Here is a 24,274-nt window from a genome sequence, read left to right as displayed (position 1 = left end):
ATAGAACTGCAAAGCAAGTCAATGTGCCTGACCACCACGAGCCAAGAACTTGTCAAAAAACTACGAAGAGGGAAAAAAAAAGTTTGTGGTTATTTTAGACAGCTGGAAGGTCGGGGGAGGGAACTGGCTGACGATGGTGTGTTCAGCCTGTCGGACACATAACACAGCAGAAACTGGAACATCCTTCAAAGCAGCAGCGAGACCAAGTAGCAGACTTTTTAGAAGCATGAAAGCTGACATTTAACTTTGTGAGAGAGAGATTTCCCAAAGCTCATTGCATTACTGATGGGATTACATAAAATGCGTCAAGAAAACTCTTAGCTACGATTTCACATGTAGCCAAGGGCGGATATTTCATTTCACTGTTGGGGGGGACAATAAACAGAAAAATTTCTCAAGAGCAATTCCTGAAGGGGACAACAAAGGTGCCGCCAAAAGTACTGTTGTATTAAATGTATATAGAGGAAACCCTTATTACTATTATATACAGTATACTGGATAATTGATAGATAAATAACTTAAGGGTTGTACCAGCATGTTTAAATGTTTTAAATAATTATATTAATAGTAATAATAATAATAGTTATAGCAGTGTTCCTTATCAGTCAAGTAGCCTATATATATACTTATACTTATATTTTTGTATGTTCAACCAGCAATACCAAGAATGGCCAGTAGGTGACAATGGTACACCATATATGGGTGTAGTTTTCCTAATTACAATGAGTACGGTGTGATGTCATCTAAAATAATCTCCATTGAGAACCATCACGAAGATGGTTTCAGTATGAATTTGCCTTGTAATCATATTTTTCTGATACATTTATGTAGTCATTAAATATGTGTCACTGGTCTAATCTCTGAGTCCGCTACAGTAGCTTTACAAGAACATAAAGCTCAAAATAAGTACAGTTCTAAAAGCAGAAGAAATACTTCAATGAATAACCCAACTAAATCAAACAAAATATTCTTCAAAAATATTTATTTATTGTAGTGTCTCTCAAAACAAGTTATGGACAATTATGCCACCAAATGTAGGGCAACTTAAATATGCACAATACTTTATAAATTTAAATTATAAATTGTAACTGTATAAATAAAAATAAATTAACTGTACATTAACTGTACTGTATTGTGTAATAAAACTTCTATTATAGCTGTGTAGCACACTAAAACTAAAGCACAATGTCTAGCACACTAAAACTTTTCTCTGCCTCATAGGAGCAGCTGAGCTACTAAACGAACCAAACGTATTTCTTCGGGTGTCGCTGGATCCAACAAATTCCTAGCAGATAATTTTCATGTTCAGCTTGTCCAGCCTCTCTTTATGTACATGACAGACGATTATATTGTTCAGTCTGTCTTGGGCCATACTAGCCTGTAGCCAAGACTTTAACCTGCGCAGTGCACTAAAACTCCTCTCAGCTTCACATGAAGACACTGGCACCACCAACAAAATTCTGATGAGAACCTCAACTTGGTCGAACAACCCCCGCACCTCCACTGGCAGCCCCCTGAGGACCTCTGCTGCCTCTCCACTGCTGCTACGGGGGTATTTGTTGCGAAAGAGGGGCAACTGCACGGAGAGAGAACCGGGTACTGATCTAGAGAATCATCTAATTCCCCAGTGAGGAGCGCACTCTCTACCTTTTGCAGAACCTTTAGACTCTCCTGGTCAAAGCGGTCACCAGACTGAACCTCTACACTATCCAACACTTTGAAGAACTCTGCCCTGTAGTGATCCACTGCTTTGCCAGCAAGGCGTCTTGAATGTGTCATCTCATTGGAGTCAGTGGATTCAATGGAGTCAACCAATGTTTTAGCTTTCTCGTACAGTGCAAGGTAGCTCTTGTCATTTCTCTTTCCCTGAAGAGAAGACCGCACACAAACTGCAGCCTCGAGTTTTCTTCTGCAGTGAAATGTTTAGGCATTCGAGCTCTCCAACAACAGCAGAGGCAAGTGTGAGGCCCAACACAGTCTTACCTTAGCTGAAGTGCTCAAATAAGCCACTGGCAGTTGAAGCTGTCTTAGATGTGCTTTTTGCCATCTCCTCTAGGCTGCCGAGTACCCGCTCATACTGCCCTAGCACAGCTATTATAGCAGAATTCCACACAATCCACCTTGTAGGGCGTAGTGGTTTCAGGGTGGTCAGAGGTGTATTTTCGGACATAGCAATGCTCTTAAACTTTCCTGACTGGCCAAAGAGGATGCCCAACTGGTGGACCCAAGAAAGGCAGTCCCGGATCAGTGGGGAGGCCGAGCAGCCAGCCCGTGTAATCAGATTGACGCAGTGTGCACCACAATGCACATAGAGGGCTAATGGCTGCTGCCTCCTAGGTATTGCCTGTGCACCTCTGTACTTTCCTGCCATGTTTGAGGCACCATCATAAGTCTGCCCACGTAAGCCAGACATGGGCAGATTGAGCCTCAACAACACATCAGCTGCCACCTTTGCAATGCCCTGGCCTGTTGTCTCAGACACCCTGTATAGCCCAACAAACTCCTCGTGTGGGACAAGGTCATGGTCCACATAGCGCAGACAGACACTCTCCTGTTCAGCACCAGAAACATCCTGAGTACCATCAACAATGACTGAAAATTGAACAACGGGAAGAGACCTAATTTCAGTTGCGATGCCTCGAATTACTGTATTGGCCATGATGTTCAGAAATTCATTCTGTGAGTTGGGGCTTGTGTACATTATGGTACGCTCTGTTAACCACTTCAGTAAAATGGGATCATCCTCTTCTGCCCTAAGTTTCAAGAGCTGATATAGATTACCACTTTCATCAGTGTGGCCTCTTAAGGCTTGTCCCTGTCTTGCCACATGCCGCACAGAACTAACAATTTTTCTTAAGCAATGCCGTGCCACCTCCTGCTGTTCACCCCATGCGCTGGATAACTGGGCACTGATTGGATTCGGCTGATGTGCGCTCACAGTCACGTAGTGGCGGTGGGCTTGGGAGTTTTGGTGTGCTGTGAATATTTGTCAATGGCTTTTTTCCAATTTCTGAAGCCTGCACTAATGAAAGCAGCATCAGCTCTTTGTCCAAAAGAGGATTGGTTTGAAAATCCTTTGCTGCAGTAAAAACACAAGACTCCTTTCACTGATGGACTGTAATGTAGCCGTGGAAAGTCTCGAACCCATTTCTCTTGGAATGTCAACGACTTGTTAGCAAGAGTTTGTGTTTCTATACATTGGGGATGTGGTTGGTGTGGCTTTGTGCGGTCACTAAGGTCTGAACTATAACCCTGTCTCCTGTGCTGGTGCTGGCAATAGGGTCATTTGAAGTCTCATGCTCTCTCCCTGGCTCTGACCGTTCCACCACTCTCACTGACTCTGAACAGTCTGTCTCCTAGAATAGAAATAAGGTGTTTTCCATACTCATAACTACCCAAAACACAATTCAACACAACAGCAAGACTATTGTAGATAGCTATAAGATATATGAGCTATAAGAGAGGGCTCTTTATTTCATAACACTGATAAACAAAAGCTCAACAAACTTACCTGAGACTCCTCAGAGATGCCTCTGTCTGACTGTCCCTGCCTCTCTGTGCCCAGCTCTGTTCTCTGTGTTGCCTTTGTCTAATGGCACTATTATGAAACCTTTCCATAAGCACTTTCATTCCTTTCTTATGCAGATTTTATCAAATTGCCTTTGATATTACAGGGGTCTTTCTACTTACTTGGCGTTTCGGTGCACTGAAAAATGATCGGATGTCTGTTTTTCTTTTCTCTGCCATTTTAACTGACCTGGCTGGCTGACAAATAGACACACACACACAGCATGCAGGTTATTTACAGTAGTAGGAGAGAAGCAACACCCATTAACTGAACAAAAGCTAATATAATTAGATTTAGTTTTCCCGAAAAAGCAGATCTATAATGTTTTGTCCAGAATGTTAAGTCCAGAACGCTATGAAGCCTGCCAGAAACTTACTTCATATTTTAACATAATGTTTGTTGTAATTATGTCTTTTTTATGAATTAAGTCTTCATTTATTTCCAAAATTATAAACAAAATTACATAGTGGCAGCCATTTTACATGCAGTAAGAAAAAAAGAATATACTTAGAACCTAATTACGTTGGGTAAGTTAATCTCAATATTATATTATAGAAATATTACTCTTACCATCTACAAAAGATAAAGTATTTTGGTATGAAAACCCACATTTTAATTTAACCAAGTATCCTGTATCATAAATACACGTCTGGCATTTGTAACAAACCAAACCGCTTGAAAATCAGTTGAAAATTCAGTGAGTTATGATGATTTTAATTGTGGATAGACCTCCTGCCTCCATAGACATACATGCATTAGGAGGCGCGGCTGCCCCGTACCAATATGGCAGCCGCGTTTACGCACAAGATTCAACCGCGAGGTAATGGAGCAAACAAAATGTAGTCTGGTTACAATTGTAAATGTGTTTTATTCTACTGAGTGGTAGAAGTAAAGAAAAATGTCTGACATATCCTTTGTTTTAAGTTAACCTTTGCAAAGTAGCTACTTACTGGAGGTCAGCCACCACTGACACTTCCAGAGATCCTCCACAGACACTCGTACCGAGGGCTAATGTGTGTGTGTGGGGGTTCGGGGAGGCAGGTAGGCAGTGGACCAAACCACTGTGAGGCGTATGAGGGGGGGACGCAATCTTTCGAAACTTAAAAACGCATTGTTTTGCGTCTATAATTAGCACAAGTGCTTTCAATGCATATTATAATATTATTTAAAATTATATAGTTATGTTTACAATGATATATTGAGGGAGACAACTCTCTGTTTTTCCTAGGAAGGGGGGGTCCGGACCCCCCTGTCCCCCCCGTAATTTCCGCCCATGGATGTAGCTCTTAATGCAGCTTATTAGCTAAAGGGTTGCTCTGCACTGCTTCACTGAAGTAGTAACATTAGGAGTTCAACCATTTCACCCTTTTACGTACTCTTGAAACTCACGTAAACACGCTGAGCACTTCAGGCAACGTCACACTACGTAAACCGAAGTTTGTGAGGCCTCAGTCTGGAGTCTGGACATTGGGATTCAGCCTTTATCTTGCTCAAGGGAAATAGTTGGGTCCTAGCCCCCTAGATGTCCCTCTCTATGGGGTTTCTATCAGTTATCCCTGTTCTAACCGATGCTGTCCCTGTGTCTCTCCAGCTCCGTCAGGTTGGGGCGGTACCTCTCCCGCCAGCCCTACAGTAGATAACGGCACGGCAGCCTGGGGAAAGCCCACTGAAGCCCCGACCGGCTGGGGAGACCATGAAGAGGCTGCAGGGAAGACCGCGGGCTGGGGCAACCCCTCTCCCAACCCCATCAAATCTGGTTAGGAAACAAAGGAAAAAATGTAGCAGATGTTCTCCATGGGCGAGAGACAGCTGGAAATGAGTTTACCTTGAATTGCATTTCTTTTCTTCATGACCAGAATAAAACGGGGCTCCCACAGGCCTTGATCCTTTGTAGATTTTTGTAGACTTGAGAAATATAAAATAGTTTTTGAAAATCAATGGATGGCCTTTTATTTCAGTAAAACATTGCACCCAAATTCATCAATATGCCTCCTCTCTCTCTCTGTCCGAGGATCAACACTTCACATCCTGAGGAAAAACCCTGTGATGGCGATTTGTTTGATTCAGCTGCAGTTTTAAAATAAATGAATCATAATGAATGATGTCACCAGCATTTCTTTAGTTTATAAGCTCATTAGGCTCAAATTAGGCTTGTCTAATTTTGACCAATGTCATGTCTTAACCCAAAACACAATTTTGACAATTTTTTCCCAATTTTTACCCAACTACATTGAAAGTCATTGAAAAAGTCTTTGAATTTGATGTACAAGTGAGATAAAATGATAAAATGTGATTGGTTTGGGTCAGTTGTGTTGGGTTGGTCCATGGAGTCGTGATTCTTCTGCCATTCTTGGAAACAAATTTTGAATCTACTTATTGCTTATGCACAGCATCAACCAGGAGTTGTTTTCCCCCTGCAGGTTCAAAGTCTATGCAAGATGGCTGGGGGGAGAACGAGAGCTCTGTGGCCGCCACCCGTCACTCGAGCTGGGAGGAGGAGGAAGAGGGAGGGGGCATGTGGAACAGCGCCGGCTCCCAAGGAAGCGGCTCTTCCTGGGGACAGGGAAGCAACGGGGGCTGGGGACAGGGGGGCCACACTGGGAAGAAGCCCATCAACAAGGTGGGTTCCTTTGGGGGGGAAAATAAGCTGGATTCCCTGATAATATCACTCTTTTCATTGGTTTCTTGTGAAAAAAGACCAAGAATAAATAATTGATCGAAATAATGACATAAAAGAGAGAGCTTTAGTTTGTGTTGGGTGAGGATCCACTGTAAAATTAATATGGAGATGCCCAGTTTTGCATTTGTTTCAGTAAAAAAAAAATTGGAAAAGATGATATCATTATCTCTACTTCTTCTGTTTGTCCATCAGGGTCCGCTGAAACCTGGAGGAGGAGACTCGTGGATGAACCCCATCAACAGACAGTTCTCTAACATGGGGCTGCTGGTAAGACGGAAGATTTATTTTCTTATTGTTTTACTTATTACCTTAGTGCTATTGCGGCAGAGCAAGGTAAGGATATTTCCACCAGCCAAATGTTGGTACATTTTGACTGTGGCTGGTAAGTTCATCATCTCTTCCAGCCACTTTGTTAGCTAATCCTATTTGGGAGATTATGTGGTATTGGGACTCAATTCAGTGTCACTGAATTTATTCTGGATTTCTTACAAACCAACCAATAATTTCTTGATGACATGAATGTGTCGGTGTAGCTGCAATACTGAGCCACGTGTCAACAGATTTCATAAGTGTGAGGCAATCTGGGTCACTGGCAGGCTGGCTGTATTACACCAGTCATGGTGATGATCGGGGGAAAAAATGTCACTATTGACTATTTTACCTGTCAGATAGATTTTTAGACTAAAGCAGGACCTCTAAATGATGGTTAGTTACCTGCCAAAAACTTACCAGCCACAACTTACAGGCATTTAACTGGTGGTAATTTCCTACCTGATGATGATGATGATGATGATGATGATGATGATGATGATGATGATGATGATGACCTTTTCTCCTGCACAGGGTGATGATCCCAGCGGCCGAAACATGGACTTGGCTCCGGGTTCCCACCAGGAGAAGAAGATGGATGCAGAGAAGAGAGGCATGGGAATGAACGATTACAATGGAGACATGAGAAAGGGAGGAAGAGGAGTGGGGATGGCTTATCGTTCGCCTGGTTCCAAAGAGGCAGGACCTGGGGATGCTGGATCCTACTATGACAAGGTGCCTCCTTCCTGCCACGTTAGCAGTCTGTCTTTGTCTGTTATATGTTTTCTCATGTCTAGTTAACTCTTTTGTCTTTTTCTTCTTTCCTTCTACGATTCTCTTCCTTTGCCTTTCTCTTTCCTTTCTGGTCTGCACCCTTTCTCCTTGTCTCGTCCCACTCCCCACCCCCCCTCCAACACCACCACTACTACTACTACACCTCAAATTGGGCAACTTCCATTGGCTGTCGCTGTGACAGACCTTGCCTTTCACCAATCAGGATGGGTGCCTTGGGGAGGAGGGTCCTTGCTCTCTGTACTCTCCACCCACTGTCTACAAGTCCCATCCCCTCTTCAACCACACTATCCCCCTTAGACAAGTAAGACTGCAGCTCCTCTTGTTTCCGTCCTGCCATCTTTACCCCATAGAAATCGGTTCTTGTAGATTTCCATTCTTTCATAAGATAATTATACAAATTTACCTCCGAATTATCCTCCTCTAGTTCGACGTTGTCTTGTGTATCAGTGTGTTTTTCATGTCTCTTTCCCCTCTGCCACGGGTTCTACAACACGTTTTTTAATTTCCATCTTCGATCTCAGGGCGGTCACAATATGTTTGGCAGCGGTGGAGGGATGCCCCAGTCAAGACACCAGCCAAGTGTCCCACCCATGAACCAGTCCCCAGGGATACGAGCGCAAGTGCCTCATCAGTTCCTGTCACCGCAGGTACTAAAGCTTGTGTGTTTATTTTGCTGATTGGTGTTCCTCCACTATATGTTTTACACCTTTACTCCTTCCACATCGCCTGTTGACACATGAAGTATGTGGGATGTTTATTGCATGTCATACGATTCTCTCTCCTCACTCTTTCCCATTTCTCTCAGCTGTTAACTGTCCAATAAAAAGCAGAAATTCACATTCAGGGTTGATGCTGCGTTCAGGTCATATAGGAAGAAGCGGTAGAACAGGATGACATCTTGTTACTACAACTTGAAAGCGTTAACGTGCTAAACTCACTGGAACATCTAAGATGCCGATCGTAAGGGCAATTGTCTGGCCCCTCCCTATTGTTATCAACAGGTTTTTACGATCAACTGTTATTAACTTCTTATGAAATTCCTTGAGGAGCAAAGGAAACCGACTTTGGTGGATTCACTGTCATGTTTCGCCGCCTGTGTTGACACACTTCAGCAATTTGTGACGCCAGGTGGGAGATATCAAAGCCTACAAAAACTTCCCACGTCCTGCTTTCAGTTTACTCTAGGTGGCCGATGTGAACATTTTCCCAGTCGGCAGCTCATATTTACGATAAATCTGACATGTCGTGAACGCAACATGAGACCTGGGTCCATCTGTGCTCTGCTAGGTGTGAACGTTCAGTGCTCAGGTTGGTGTCACGTTGCCACACCTCCTTGGTTTGATTATCTGGCACGAGTGTGACATAAAAAGCATCTTATGCAAGGGCAGTGTTTACAACATGGAGACTTTGTAGCAACAACAACAAAGAAGCAAGTTTAGAGAACAGTGTTCACTGAGAAATATGGGGATTGTAAGTTCGTCTGACATTTTGAACACAGGATGTACGCTTGCTTTTGATGACATTATAAGGTGACAGCCACAGAGAAGTGACAGATAAGGAACTCCACCTGCGTCAATGGGTCTGTTGTGAACTGACATTGGACCTCCTACATAGGACGAACTTGAATCAGCATATTCCCAGGTTGTGTGTGCACAAAGCGATATTAAAAACTACAAACAGTTGTGTTTGTGCTGTGAGCTTTTTGGCAGAATAGTCTGGTTCTTTGTATATGAGCTTAAGGCGTCTGCTGGCTGCGTCTGGTAGTCAGTGCCGTCCCTAGAGAGCGCAATCACTCTTCAGCACAACATTGATCATGTTCCCCACTTGTTTCTAAGGAATACAATTATGTCAAACGCATGTGGTTTTCCAGGGATTGGATCAATTTCACTCACTCACTCAGGTCGGGTCAGTTGTTAACACAGACTAACAAGAACATCAAAAGGAATCGATGTCAGTTGGAGGGAAGCAGTAGGCTAATGTCGTCGCTAGTGGTTACAGCACCGGGCGTTGCGTGCTCCAGGTTTCCGTGGTAACAGGTGTGCCTTCTGTTGCGTCTGTCCCCAGGTGCCAGGCTCCATGCTGAAGCAGATGCCCCCTCCCAGCGGGAGCGTGGGCGGTGTTGGCGGCGTGGGAGGAGTGGCAGGAGTCGGGGGAGGTGTGTTCCCTCCGCAGCTGTCCCCCCAGCACATTGCCATGCTCAGCAGCATCTACCCACCTCACATCCAGTTTCAACTGGTGAGGAACAACTCAATACTTCTCTTAATTCACTACAGGGTTCCTACACGGGTCTGAAAAGTCTTGAAATGTATGGAAAAGAATTGGCAATTTCTAGGTCTCGGAGGTTTGAAAGTTGCACAAAGAAGTTTTCTGTGGTTTTAGTCCCCTCACATATTCTGATATTTGTTGCTTTGAAGAATAATCTTAATGGATAGAGTGATATGGCATAGTTAGTAGGGATGTAAGTAATATGACTATCAGCATAAATCACACTGAACACCAACAAAATCTTCAAATCAACAAATTATGAGAAAGTGTGGAATTTACAAATTGAAACTGTGTAGGAACCCTGCCGTTATCAAATGTTTTAGGAACATAATTGTAATGTCAGGATCACACCAAAATGCATTTGCAAACTGCATCTGCAAACACAAATGTGTGCATCCTGTGACGCAAATGTATTGAGATGAAACTGATAAGACATTATCGTTAAACTTTTGTTTTAACTCTGACTCACTGCCCAAATGTTATGATCATGAATACTTTCCAGAGAGGTAGCAAAAAGAAATGGGTAAACTACATTAGCTTTAGCTTTAGCTTTAGCTTTAGCTTTAGCTTTAGCTTTAGCGCATTGCGACACTATTATCGCAACACTGTGCATCTGTAACAGAATGATGCAGCAGTAACAAACTCTCTCTATTTCTCTAAATTAGAAATTAACAAACTTCCATCGGCAAGTAACACATCCAACGTATTAAGTGTGATCCTGGCGTAACGATTATCATATATCCAGAATATAGTGGTGGTTATCTTTCCTTGTTGTACATAGTGCATTCATTTCTTTCTCTGGCTGCCTCACTCTTTCTTTCGTTGTTTCTTTCTCTCTTTTTTCTGTCATTATTTCTTCCTTCAGGCTTGCCAGCTCCTCCTTCAGCAGCAGCAGCAGCCTCAGCAACAGCAACAGCAGCTACTGCAAAACCAGAGGAAGTTCACGCCGAACGTACGCCAGCAGGCTGACCCTCAACAGGTACACACACACACACACACACACACATCACACACTCAACTCCATTTCTTACCTCTACAGATCATGGATGAATACAAGTACATGTACATCCACACTGTTTTGCCACCTGCTGACTCTTTGTGTTGTCGTCACTCCCCAGCTGGCCCGCATCATGGCGGTGCTGCAGCAGCAGAGGCAGCAGCAGCAGGTCGGGGGTGTCGGCGGCAGCTCCAAACTCTCCCCCTCCCACCTTGGTGGAGGAGGCGGAGGGGGTCCCAAACTGCCCGGCGCTGACTCCCTGCCCCACCCTGGCCTGCCGGGTTCTGTGGCCGACCTGCACCAGAAAACACACGGGCCGTACTCCGGTGAGCATTTGGCCCTCGATCGATTGATTCACATTAATTAATCGGAGCGAGCCTTGTGGGAGAGATGTGGGTTTAGAACAGCAAATGCAAAAGCTTTCATCAACTGGCTACATACATTTATTTATATGAAAATGTTGCAAATTATTACTTTAAATTGTTAGGATTAAAAATGATAAAAACCTGAATGATTTTAAGTCTATTTTACAATGTCTCTCTCTCTCTCTCTCTCTCTCTCTCTCTCTCTCTCTCTCTCTCTCTCTCTCTCTCTCTGTCTCTCTCTCTCACAGGGTTTAGTTCTGGCGTCAACCTGTCGGGTCTGGACCTCGGGGGTCCCGTGGTGGGGGGTCCCGGGGGCATGAAGGACCTGGGGGTGCAACAGTCCCGTTTCAAATGGATGATGGAGGGACACTCGCCCCCAGACCCCTCCCCACCCGAGAGCGCACTCCACAAAAATGGTAAGATATCTTTTTGATTTCTACTTTTCTGACTCATCTATTTGGTGAGAGTGAGGCAGATCGCTTGTTAATGAGATTAGACGTGAAGTCACATATCAGGGTGAATAGCTGTTAGCCCATCTGTTGTTCGTTGATGTAACACATCCTCGCCCTCTGACACCCGCCCAGGTCCCGTCACCCCCATGAAGATGCCGGGCGGGTCGCCCTACTCTCAGTACGACATGATGGTTGGAGACGGGCTGGGCGATCACTGGCATCGCACCCCCGGCAACAAGATGAGCTCCAAGGCTACGACCGCGCCCAGCTGGCCCCCTGGTGAGTGGCTCAGAATAACTCACCGACAGAGGAAATCTCATTTTATTTTACCCTCATTCAACCAATTAGGAAAAAAATTATAATTACAGTGATATCCTGGATTCCTGAGCGATTAAAATATTGAGTGAAGGAGAAATGTCGACGATATTAACCCCAGATCAACTTTCTAATAAACTTCAAAATTCTTGGGAAAGGAAAAGTATTTTTAGTGTGAATAACATAGTTACTGCATACTTGTTGCCCTTGGTGAAGGTAAATCAGGGTTCCTACATACTCCTGGAAAGGCTGGAAATGTATTGAAAAAGAATTTGGTAATTTCCAGGTCATGATAAGTTTGAAAATTGCACAAAAAAGATATGAAATGTCTGGAAGAATTTTGTTGTACTGCCCTCATATGACGACACATTTTCTGTGGTTTTAGACCGCTGTCGTCTCACATATTCTGATTGTTGTTGTTGCTGCTGTGAAGAATGACCTTCATCTATAGAGTGATATGGCAGTTCGTAGGGGCAAGATGACTATCATACTGAATACCCAAATTTTCAAATCAAATCAAGGAATTAAGGTCAAGAAAAAGTGTGGAATTCTGAGATTGTTACTGTCTAGGAATTCAATGCAAACGTGACAAAATCAAAATGTCTTTTTCACGTTTTCTATGACACCTTTTGTCAAAATATTGCTGTTGCTTTTTTCTTTTTTTTAACTCTTTTTTTGTAAGTGATGTGTTATTAAATTTAGATTTTAGATATTAGGAGCTCAGCAGTGCAGGAGTGCTTTCTCTCTGCCTCTTTAATGTTTATGGAGTGGAAATGAAATGATAACTGTGGAATTTCTTGTTTCCCCTCTTTGCAGTTGATAAAGTGTTGAGGTTCAGCGTGTCTAATGTTGTTGAGCGTGTCATATTTTACCTCTTACCTTCACAAACTGGCCTCAGGCTCACCTTACCGCATGTCTGTGTCCTTCCCAGAGTTCCAGCCTGGCGTTCCCTGGAAGGGAATCGACCGTGTCGACCCCGAGTCTGACCCCTACATGACCCCAGGGAGCATGATGGGAAACACGGGCTCCCCCAGCCTCAATGACACTGAGCACCAGTTGCTACAAGATAATACTGGTAAGTACCGCAGAAACATGGGTGGGTCTTAACCACTCTGCTGCCTTGTCTCCTATTGTATCAGTACCAGAATATAATCAGATATTTAGCAGAAGGTAATTTTCCTTATTATTTTATGTGCCATGTTGTCATTCTTGCTTGTTTCTTTCTTTTGTTTTGGGGCGAGATGTTTCTCTAAATCCCATGGTGTTTAGAGAAGTCATTTGTCTTCTTCCAATGTTTTTTATCATTGTATTTTATCTGTGTTTTTATCATTCTGCATCTATGTTCACTTTGCAAATAAACTAAATTAAGCCAAGGTAAAGGATGAAAGGAATTAACATTAGTGAGCTGCAGCCTCAGCCACATTCAGAGCTGTCAGTTGCTAAGAAACTAGAGACGTTTCTTAGGTTGGCCAAGCAACAAATCTCTACACTTGAAGATGGATCACAATATTGTATGTTATTGTGACAAATTTATCAGCATTGTAGAGTAGACTTAATGGTTTTCAGTTCATTTTCAGAATAGTTTTTAGTTATTAAATGGTGAAGTGATGATAAATGTCGTCTGTTGGTGCCTCTGCTGCAGATTCCACCCCTCCCCTCAACACCTTGCTGCCTTCACCTGGTGCCTGGCCCTACAGTGCCTCAGACAGCCCCCTCAACAACGCACACAACTCAGGTAACCTCGCCACACACACACACACACACACACACACACACACACACACACCAGCCCGTTCAGAAACTCACTCAAAGTAACACCTTGCGCTTGCTTTCTCTCACTCTCTTGTTCTTCTTTTTCCCCCTCTCACCCTCTTTTCCCTCTTTCTCACTGTCTGTATATTAACATTTGTTTGAGTCAAGCGTAACTCTGAATGAAATCTCAGGCTGCATTCACACTTCAGCTAAAACTGTCCCAGTTCTGTTTTTCTTTGCCTCACATGCAACACAGATCAGATGTTTCCTAATCCGTGTGAATAGCAAAAAGCTGCTTGCAGTTGCTTTTTTTGTCCAATTTTGGATATGCGGTACACAATCGAATCCCGAGACATGTGACCTACATGCTCAAATCAGCATTTTGTCAGCGTTGCCATGACAACAAGTAAATCTTAAATCATTCATTTGAGACATTTGTCACCATTTTGGAGCTTGGTTAAGCCGGCTTTTTCATGGAGGACAATGAGACACGACAATGGAAAGAAAACCAAAAATGGATGTGACATCTTTTGTTATCACTCTGCACACATTTTACTCCGCCTTTTCAGCATCGCATTTTATCAATTCACTGGATTTGATGTCATGATCCAAAGTGAGCGTTCATACAGAAGCCCATATTCAGATGTCAACAGAACAATGTACTAACCCACAATAGATGAAATCAGACAAGCAGCACCGTTCACCAACCACAGAATCTCAGTGTTACAGGGTTGAGTGTGTGAGTCACTGGGGTTTCCACAGATGTTTCACTGAATTTGGCTCATGTATTTCCTGTCCCCCTACAGCAAAGTACACAGACTACAAGACCAGCTGGCCCCCGGAGCCCATTGGCCACAACAAGTCCTGGAAAGCCAGTCGCGGCAGCAGCCAGACCCACCTGCCCCGCCCACCTCCAGGACTACCCAGTCAGAAGCAGCCGTCGCCTTCCCCTTGGTCGGGAGGAGCCCCGCGATTGGCTGCCAGGGGCTGGGGCGGCGGCTCGAGCTCCACCGGTAAGACCTTAACGCATTTCTCGTGTTGTTTCCCTTGTCCGGCCGTACCACGCGTTGAAATATTCAGCTGACGTAAATGTACGCGGGAGATAAAACACAGCTGCTTCTGCGAGTCCATTTATATTTGATTTGGAGGAGCAGCCGAGCTACAGGGAAAGTTATTCATCATTTATTGCGTTTGAGAAGCCGTGGGTAATACACAGGGAGGGATTGTGTTTACAGGGAATATGGAAAACTCACTCTCTCGCTCCATTTTTTCTCTCTCTCTCTTTCTGTTTGCTCTCTCTCTCTCTCTCTCTCTCTCTCGCCACAGGCTCTACCTGGAGTGATGGCAGCTCCCGGGGAAGCTGCTGGTTGGTGCTCAGCAATCTCACACCACAGGTACACACACATACACACACACACACACACACATATACACACACACACACTCACGTTACAAGATTACATCATACATGTATTTTCTTTCAGCTCAGTCAAGTCAAAAAGTTAATTTTCTTGTATAAAAAAAAAACTGTGATGGGGAAAAAACATGTTCCATTCAATGAGTTTTGGTTGTTTTGATCTTTTTTTTCATCTGGAATTGTAATTACTCCTCCTGACAAAGCCATGTAAAGGCAAGGCAAGTTTATTTATATAGCATATTTCGTACAAAAGGCAATTCAAAGTGCTTTACACCAGGTATATAAGACATTAGATAAGTAATACAGGATAAGATAAATAAAAAACAAATAAAAAGAGATAATAAAGTGTATAAGAAGAGAAAATAAATAAAGAATTAAAATCCAGACTCCTATAATCTAACTTTATACATTTACCCACTGTAAACACACACAACAAAACTCTACATGGACACATAAACACTCAGACTCCTCTGGATTTCATTCCTTCACACGCGCCTCTCGTCCCACTAAGCCCACTGTCGTCCGTCTTGTCTGTCCCTGCAGATCGATGGCTCCACTCTGAGGACCATCTGCATGCAGCACGGCCCCCTGCTGACCTTTCACCTCGGCCTGACCCAGGGCACCGCTCTGATTCGCTACAGCTCCAAACAGGAAGCAGCCAAGGCCCAGAGCGCACTCCACATGTAAGATTTACAAATCTAAGGTTGTTTTTGAGCCGTGTCTGTCCGTCACACGTGTTGTCTCAGGTGATTTGGAGGGATGATGCGTCTTCGAACTGTTGTCACTTTTTGGCTTAATGTGGGCGCTGTAATTAAAGGCCAACATTTCTAACTTTGAAGGCCCTAACTCCTGCACTGTAAGTCCGATTAACACAAAACTTGTCACACACATCCAGCTATCCTCAGAAATTACACCGAATGGCATAATGGGGGTGCTATCATTAAAGATATGTGATATGTGTCCTGATATGTGATATCTGACTGGTCCGATTACGATAAATCTTGGACATGATAACCAAACGTTGGTCGCTGAAACCAATCATCATGTCACAACTTTATTCAAATTTCGGCGCATAATAGAGTGTGCGACTAGTGGGTATGACGCATTTTGGCCTTGTGTTCTGGCATTTAAAAATTACACAGATTTGCCTGATGGAGGCGCTCTAATTGAAGGTAAAAATTTGAAACTTTGACGAACCCTGGAGAGTAGAAGCATCTTGTTACTGACTGGCCCAACGGGTGGCTGCATCATTCATGGGGGACGACATGTTTACTTGTTTTGTGTTTTTTTTTCCCCCAAGATCCCAATGTCTGACTGAGTGTTTTGTCTTGACCAGGTGTGTTCTGGGTAACACCACCATCTTGGCGGAGTTTGTGAGTGAGGAGGAAGTGGCTCGCTACATTGCACATTCCCAGGCAGGAGGAGGAGGGAGCGGAGGGACGGCGGCCGGCTCCACGGGCTCCGGGCCTGCGGCGACCTCGGCGGTGGGGGCCAACGGCACCGGAGGGAGCGGTGAGAGAGGAGGAGGAGTAGTCATAGGAGGAGGAGGAGTCGACGGAGGCTCCGCCGCCGGAGGAGCGGGAAGCGGAGGAGTCGGGCCGTCCGGCTCCGGCTGGCAGAGCCTCGACGGTACGGGAAGCTCCTCGGACCCGGCCGTCACCCAGGGGCCCGGCCTGGGCATCTTCGCCCAGTGGAGCAACGGGGCCGGGGTGGGCGGGGCCGGGGGGGTGGAGCCCGGGAGGCAGGGTCTGTGGGGGGGGATGGGGGGCATGGGGGGAGCGGGGTACCCCAGCAGTAGCCTTTGGGGGTCTCCTGCGCTGGAGGATCGTCACCAGATGGGCAGTCCTGCCTCACTGCTGCCAGGGGACCTGCTGGGTGGAGGGGCCGACTGAAACACACGCACACACACACACACACACACACACACACACACAGGTTAAACCCATATTGTAACACACATGTTCACTCTGTATTTACTTACACACAGAGGTGACACGAATTCCAACGACACTGATCATCAACATGCAGACACTCTCACACACACACACACACACACATAGTAAATGCACACATGATTTTCACACACATACATTCACCCGTTAAACTTTAAATGAAGACGACAGCGAAACTTGAACCGGGGGAAAAAGGTGAAATCCATCAAACTGTTAGGACTCAACTGGATAGCTCTTGTCTTTTTACTCCAAATCCCACCATCCGCATTCAGAGACCCGATCACTCAGGCATGCACTGCAGACAGGCTCAGCCAGAGTCGTACATGAACAAGTTTAGCTATTGCTGTTTTTAGTGTGCCACAATGTTATTTTTTTGTATTACTATTTAATGGTTGAATCTCAAAAAATTCAGACTTGCGGACTGAGCCCCCATAGACCTGGCTGGCGTTCTTCTGAGTTCTCAAAGTTTCGGAAAGGCCGAGAGCGGGGAAAAAAAAAAAAAGGGTCTGGAGAGAAGAGTTTGGAGAAAACTCGGGACAGCCACACACTACTGAGTCGAAGAGGAACATCAGCAAAAACCCCGAGATCTGGAAACGGAGAGCGTTTTTGCTAGGTACCGACAGCTCTGCCTTGGTAGAAACACGCCGTCAATATGGCACCCAGGGTAAAAAAAAACAAACAAACAAAACAACATTAGCCAAACTTGCACTATATATGCCTCTGGGTTTGTTGACACACCCTCCGGAAATCCCTCCATTTTTGACACAGAGCTCCGACACAACTGCTACACACAAACTTTTACAGGACGACAAAATGTTACACAACAGCAGTGGCCTTGGCCAGAATCGCACCCTCCTCCTCACCAGTTAACACACTGCTCTTATATTTGACAAGCAAAATCGTATCTCCTTGTCGTATGTACGTCAGTTTATGGTTATTTTTTTTTTTTTTTCTGTTTTAAAATAAAAAAAGATGAAAAAAAATTTTGCGTGGAACATTGTGGAAAAATCCGGAGATGTCCCTTTTTTTGCCCCCTCGAAACACTGACCTCGTTATTGTATTTTTTCTTACTCGAGAAATCAAGTTGGTTATTCTATATTGTCATGACGATAATGATGACTATGATCACTTATTTACTCGCTGTACAAGGTGCCCTCCTGCCTGCCTGTGTGTGCATGAAAGGAGTGTTGACAGTATGATGTGTGGAGGAAGACGTGATGAAGACGATGATGATGATGATGATGATGATGATATCGGGAGTGTCTGTTGTTGCTACAATGGTGAATGTTTTTTGTTTTTGTTTTCTTTCTTGTCCATGAGAGATTCATGAGTGTGTGTGTGTGTTTGTGTGTGTGTGTTTGCTTTTGAACACTTATCTGCCCCAGTCAGGGAAGTGAATAAATGTTAATCTGACAGCTTGCATCAGGTATGAGTGATGAGTGTGTGTGTGTGTGTGTGTCTGAATCGTGTGTGTGTAGATGAAAAGTTCAAGAACATTGGCACTAATGCATATGTCTCTTAAGTTGTGTTTTTTAGCAGCATTTTGTTCCTGTTTTATATTCTTTTTTTTTGTCCAAATGCAATAAGAGAATGATTTTTTTTTTTTTTTTTTTTTTTGGTTTTTAAGACGAAGCAACCAACTGAAGGCATTTTTGTATTAAGATGCCAAATCCTACCCATACCAAGCTGAGCTGGAACAGTGTTTTACAGACACGTTAAAGACGTTACCTGTTTTGTTTTGCTGTTTTTTTTTCTTTTGTTACTATGTATCAATTTAAATTAAGTCGGTCTTTATTATCACTCCTGTTCAGGATGTTTTTGTTTATTTCAGATGTTACAAAAAAAAAGGAGAGGAAATTAATTTAAAGCAGAAAAGAACAAGATAATAAAGGTTGAATTGAAGTGTGTGGTGACTGGTTGTCATTTTGTCTCGGCCTCAGTTCAGTTCGCAGGATGTGGAGTGTGCGGTTTGCAGTCTGGCCCTTCTTCTTCTTCTTCTTCTTCTTCTTTGCCGTTTCAGATCAGTTGCTAAACTCTGCTCCTCTTTCAGAAATGGCCTTTTTCAACAAGGTTTACATCCAGTCAGTTTCCTGTGTTAAATGCTACCAGTACAGTCTCTTTACTGGGAAATGCAACTCACTGCTTCTCTTTTATATAGTTTCACACATTCCCAGTGGGGCAAACTGGGATGTTCCCTGGTCAGTTGTAAGTAAGTAAGGCTTTATTTATATAGCACTTTTTAAAACACACAGTTACAAAGTGCTTCACACACACACGAAAAATATAAACGAATAAATAAATAAAGCAAAATGAATTACAATATAAAACACAGCACAATGAGAAACAGACCAAAGTAGAACGAACAAAAACATACGACAGGGATAGAGATCTATAAAAAGGCTTGCCTAAAAGATGGGTTTTTAGAAGCCGCTTAAAACAGTCCAAAGATTCAGCAAATCTGACAGGTTGGGTAAATTGATTCCAGAGGGATGGGGCTAAAACTGCAAAGGCGCGGTCAAAGGGGGACGGATCAAAGGCCGAGATTTGAGGAACGAAGTGGTCGAGAAGTGGAATGAGGAACGAGGAGATCAGAAATGTAGCTGGGGGCAAGGTCATGCAGGGCCTTATGTGTTATCAGCAGGATCTTGTAGTTTATTCTGTATTTTACGGGAAGCCAGTGGAGGGATGCAAGAACATGGGACCTATAGTTCTGGTTAATAGCCTGGCAGCTGCATTTTGAACCAACTGTAAACCATTTAGAGCAGCTTGACTGAGGCACGAGTAGAGGGAATTGCAATAATCTAGACGGGAGAAAATGAAAGTGTGAATTAATAGTTCAAGATCCGTAGAAGACAAGATACATCTGATTTTTGCAATATTTCTTAGCTGAAGAAAACAGGACTGAACGAGCTTAGTAACATGATGATCGAAAGTCATATACTGGTCAAAGATGATACCAAGATTCTTAGCGGTAGAATTGATATTTGAGTGAATTATGGACCAATAAACTGATCAACTGCAGTGGCAAAGTTATCAGGTCCAATTAAAAGAACTCCTGTTCTGTCAGGTTTTAGGTGGAGGAAATTACGAGATATCCAATCTTTGGTGGCGGCCAAGCAGTCATGGAGGGAGGGCAGTTGATTCAGGTTATTGGGTTTGGCAGAGAAATAGATCTGTGTATCATCGGCATAACAGTGATACGACACGTCTGGAAAGCAGCTGAACAAATGACCCAGAGGAAGCATGTATAATGAGAAGAGGATTACCCCTGAGGGACTCCACACAGCAGGGGAGCCGAGGAGGACGCATGATTATTGATACAAACATTAAAATATCTATTAGTCAAATAAGAATGAAACCAGTTTAAAGCTGTACCAGAAATGCCAACCCAGTTATGCAACCTATCAAGTAAAATGGCATGATCGATGGTGTCAAAGGCAGCAGTTAAATCGAGTAAAATAAGGAATTGGTCTGTAACGACTTTTTCTAGGATTTTGGATAGAAAAGATAGCTTGGAGATTGGCCTGTAATTCTCTAACTGGGAAGGGTCGAGCCTGGGTTTTTTAAGGAGTGGCTGAACACTGGCAGTTTTAAAATAGTCAGGTACAGACCCGGATGTGAGAGAGTAATTGATAATAGAAGGCAGGCTAGGATCTAAGACAGGAAGGACGGATTTTAGAAATTTTGTGGGAACTGTATCACAGGGACCGGATGAGGGACGCATATCAGCTACAGTGTTTAAAAGGAACTGCAGGGAAATAGGAGCAAATTCTGTAAAACAGTCGGGGGGAAACTGGACCTCAGACCGTCGATCTTGCCAACAAAAAAGGATAAATAGTTTTCACAGTCATTAGAAGATGAGGCGGGAATGGCAGGAAGAGAGGGGTTTATAAGCTGGTTGATAGTACTAAACAGAAACCTTGGGTTGAGTTAAACCTTTCTCACTCACTTTCTCCAATCAAGCTTCACTTCTCTGACATCTAAGACAAGATGAACGTCTAGAAGCTGAAGGAAGATGTTTGTGTTTTCATGCCATCGCACCATTGTTATGAACAAAAGAATTTAATTAAAAAGCTAAGGGTAGTAGTAGTGTTTATTTATATATTTAGTTTATAGTAGTGTGTGTGGTTTTCCATGAGGTTTTGGACTTTTATTAAGAAAAAAATCCCTTCTGTCCCCTTCGCTCTTCTATTTCTTTTCGTTCACGATCATTCTACAGTCACAGAAATATTGTAAGGCCACTAAAGCCCTGACCTTTGACCCTTCTTATCGTTGCTTGTAATGGAAGTTATCTAGGAACTTAGGCTTATTCTGATCAGTGGAAAGCTCTTGTTGAGCTCTATAAGAAAAAAAAGAACACGTTTGTAATCCTAAACAAAATTAAAATCCAAAAGACTCACTAAAGTCTCCAAAACCTAAATTGAACCTACATTAAATTTGGTGCAAAAAAGGGTGTAATTGCATTTACTCAAGTACTGTACTTAAGTACAATTTTGAGGTACCTTTACTCAGTATTTCCATTTTATGAGACTTTATACTTTTATTCCACTACATTTCAAATGGAAACATTACACATTTTACTCCTATACATTTCTCTGACACCTGAAGTTACTAGTTACTTTGTAGATTACGGTTTTTAATGTAGATGTAGATGTAGATACATTTAAAAAAAAATATGATGCATTATCAAAATTAAAGTCACTCAGCTTAAAGAGGGAGCACAAGTGAACCTCCAGCTCCTTGAACATAACCTTTATGGGTTAATGCATAGAGAATTGAACTCAAATGGAAACGTGAATGCTTTGAATGCAATTTTAAATGCAGGACTTTTCATTTTCACTGGAGTGATATTCCATTAAAAGTATTTCTACTTTGACTTGAGTAAAGGATTTGAGTCTTTCCTTCTCCACTGCTGCCTGGTGGCCTGGTGCCTCATTCACACCAGCAAAACAAGCAGCGCGGTGGATTTAAAGGGGAATGACACCCATTTTAAGAATTCACATACTGTATGTTCTCCCTGTGCCTCAGAAGAGTTCAGCTGTTTGTGAACCCGCACCACTATTTTCTAAATCTAGAAATCAGTGATAAAACCCTTGAATTTGTGATGTCACTGGGATGTAAAATCAGCGGCTGCTCCATAGACAATGAATGGGACAAAATGTTTATATTCTAGCATTGCTAACAGGTATGAACTATAATTTAAACCTCATTTGGGTGCAAGAATTCACACAAAAACCTTATGGGGCAACAGAATCAGTGCTCCATTCATTGTCTATGGAGCAGACCCTGATTTTACATCCTAGTGACATCACAAGTTCAAGGGTCAGTTCTCCAGTTTCTAGCTTTAGGAAAGAGTGGTGCACGTTCACAAGTATTGACTGAAATACTGAAATAACATTTAGTGCTGTGAAAAACACTCCTTGAGTTTTGCACAATTTGTCGGCCTACAAAATGATTTATATATAGAATTTTCTCGCAAACAAAAATCAAATAATTACATTTTAAAATCATTTTGTAGCCCAATAACTTGTGCAAAAACTCAAGGGATGTACAAACTTTCTCACAGCACTGTATGTGATTCTTTCTTAAATGGGTGGCATTCCCCTTTAAGGCAATCCGGGCATCTCTGCAAGTCTGCGGATGACATCATTGATATTGTCAATGGTGTAAACTGCGAGGAGGAGGAGGCGGGGGAGAGAGACAGAGAGCTGAGAAGAGGAGAGAGAGAGGAGAGAAGACCTGAGGGTTTCAGCGTTTTTCCTCCCACAAAAAAAAAAGAAATTGTGTCATTGAGAATCTTCCAGAGTTTCATCGGTTCGGTTCGGCTCAGTTCGGCTCGGCTGCGTTTTTTGGGGGGTTTCAGGGTCAGATTTTACCGAGGTGATGAGCCGTCCGGAGCCGCGTCGGTGCGTCGCTGTCCAGGGTCCTGAGTGAGAGCCAGCCGGGCCAAGACGGAGGCCTGACACAACCTGGTGAGGAGGAGGAGGAGGGGAGGGGGGGGGGGGCATTGGGTAGCAGGGTGTCTGGGTAGGGGTGGGGGGGGGGTGAGGGGGGGTCGTTTGGGGTAGACAAGCAGACAAATAGAGTCCGAATAGAGTCGGGATTTGGGGGTGGAAAGGAAAGCGAAAAGAAGGGCGGTTTGGCTGGAGAGAGAGGTCCCGTATCGAGGGTGCGGTTACGGGAATGTTCTCCGTAATTGACAAACCGTCTGTTTTGTATAACAAGCACCTTTCCTTCTTTCCCCCATTTCGCCCCTCTTGCCTCTCTCGTGCTCCACGGCGATGTATGTCGGTTATTTAGGGCAGCTGCGTGCAGCATTCCCTTTGAAAACATCACGTTTTTTTTTGCCTGTGTGTTTTTTTTTGCAGCCTTGCAGCAAGAGTGAGACCCAGATTACAGGAGCAGCGTGAAGCTCTTATAGGTCGAGGGAGAGAGAGAGAGAGAGAGAGAGAGGGAGAGGGAGAGAGAGAGAGGGATGAGATGCATGAGGAACCTTTTGGTGATGGGTTTGGTGTTTGCAGCAGTGGCTTATCCGTCCATAATGTGTGTTATTGGGGTGTGTGTAGGTCTACAGTGCAGCCAAGACTAAAATAAATGAACTTACTCAATGTCAAACTGGCATCTAACACCGTCTTCTCTCAGCCCTTTTTCTACTTTTAAACACCTATTACACATTATGTGAGTTTGGACAGATAGAGGAAGCAGGAGGAAAGCGTGACTCATTCTAATTTTACCAGGGGGACTCGGTCAGAAATTGGGAGTTTATGCAAATCATCTGTACACAGGACTGTATACTCCTTTTTGAAGTGGGTTGAAAGAGTGTGTGAGTTGCTGATCCAACCCCCTCGCAGCGCTGAATAAATCATGTTACACAGCTATACTCTACCCTCACCTGCTCCCCATACACTTCATACACACTTGGTTATCCAGACGCAGGTTATCGTTGAGTCTTGTGGAGGAGTAATGGGTCTAACTCAACAAAACATCTGATCCTGTGTATTGAGAAATGGAAATACATGGCTTAGTTCAACTCAGCGCTTTTAGTAAACAAAGCGTTTGTTTTCACAGTGGTTTTTAGTCAAGTCAAATCTCTTTATCTAGCATTTTCCTCCCCAGTTCCAGTGGTCCATCGCACCCAACTCAGTCTACACTACATCCCAGTTTCCGCTTAAATCTTTCTCTCTTCCACTTTTTATTCTTTCTCATCTCTCCTGTCGATTTGCTTTTGTTCCTCCGAGCTTCCAGTTTCTTTTTTTCCACGATACAGCAGCACCAAGGGCCTGGAGCTTTGAGTTTGAACTGTGCAGCTTTGCACCACAGCGTCCTTCTCCTCTATTGATCGCTATAGTGATTGATGACAGCTTGTGTGTGTGTGCGTGTGTGTGTGTGTGTTTGCCCCCTCAGTGA

General features: G+C 43.6%; 1 protein-coding gene across 2 annotated transcripts in view; it reads left to right on the top strand.

Moving 5' to 3' along the window:
• tnrc6ba (trinucleotide repeat containing adaptor 6Ba) overlaps positions 1-18,769 on the top strand; it is a 30,615-nt gene extending 11,846 nt beyond the window's left edge. The window contains exons 6-22 of one of the 2 annotated variants that reach the window (XM_071898421.2): positions 5,160-5,324; positions 5,989-6,188; positions 6,441-6,515; positions 7,092-7,292; positions 7,534-7,653; positions 7,874-7,999; positions 9,417-9,587; positions 10,483-10,596; positions 10,736-10,940; positions 11,228-11,395; positions 11,564-11,710; positions 12,678-12,821; positions 13,389-13,481; positions 14,305-14,511; positions 14,825-14,892; positions 15,459-15,598; positions 16,252-18,769. In XM_071898421.2, the coding sequence (XP_071754522.2) occupies positions 5,160-5,324; positions 5,989-6,188; positions 6,441-6,515; positions 7,092-7,292; positions 7,534-7,653; positions 7,874-7,999; positions 9,417-9,587; positions 10,483-10,596; positions 10,736-10,940; positions 11,228-11,395; positions 11,564-11,710; positions 12,678-12,821; positions 13,389-13,481; positions 14,305-14,511; positions 14,825-14,892; positions 15,459-15,598; positions 16,252-16,807 (2,900 nt within the window). In that variant the 3' untranslated portion in view covers positions 16,808-18,769. The remainder of the gene's footprint in view (positions 1-5,159; positions 5,325-5,988; positions 6,189-6,440; positions 6,516-7,091; positions 7,293-7,533; positions 7,654-7,873; positions 8,000-9,416; positions 9,588-10,482; positions 10,597-10,735; positions 10,941-11,227; positions 11,396-11,563; positions 11,711-12,677; positions 12,822-13,388; positions 13,482-14,304; positions 14,512-14,824; positions 14,893-15,458; positions 15,599-16,251) is intronic. The other variant, XM_071898422.2, reaches the window with a different exon arrangement.
• Positions 18,770-24,274: the final 5,505 nt, after the last annotated feature.

This window comes from Centroberyx gerrardi, chromosome 20 (genome assembly GCF_048128805.1).
Source record: "Centroberyx gerrardi isolate f3 chromosome 20, fCenGer3.hap1.cur.20231027, whole genome shotgun sequence".
Classification (NCBI taxonomy): Eukaryota; Metazoa; Chordata; class Actinopteri; order Beryciformes; family Berycidae; genus Centroberyx; species Centroberyx gerrardi.
This window is presented reverse-complemented; position numbering and strand designations above follow the sequence as displayed.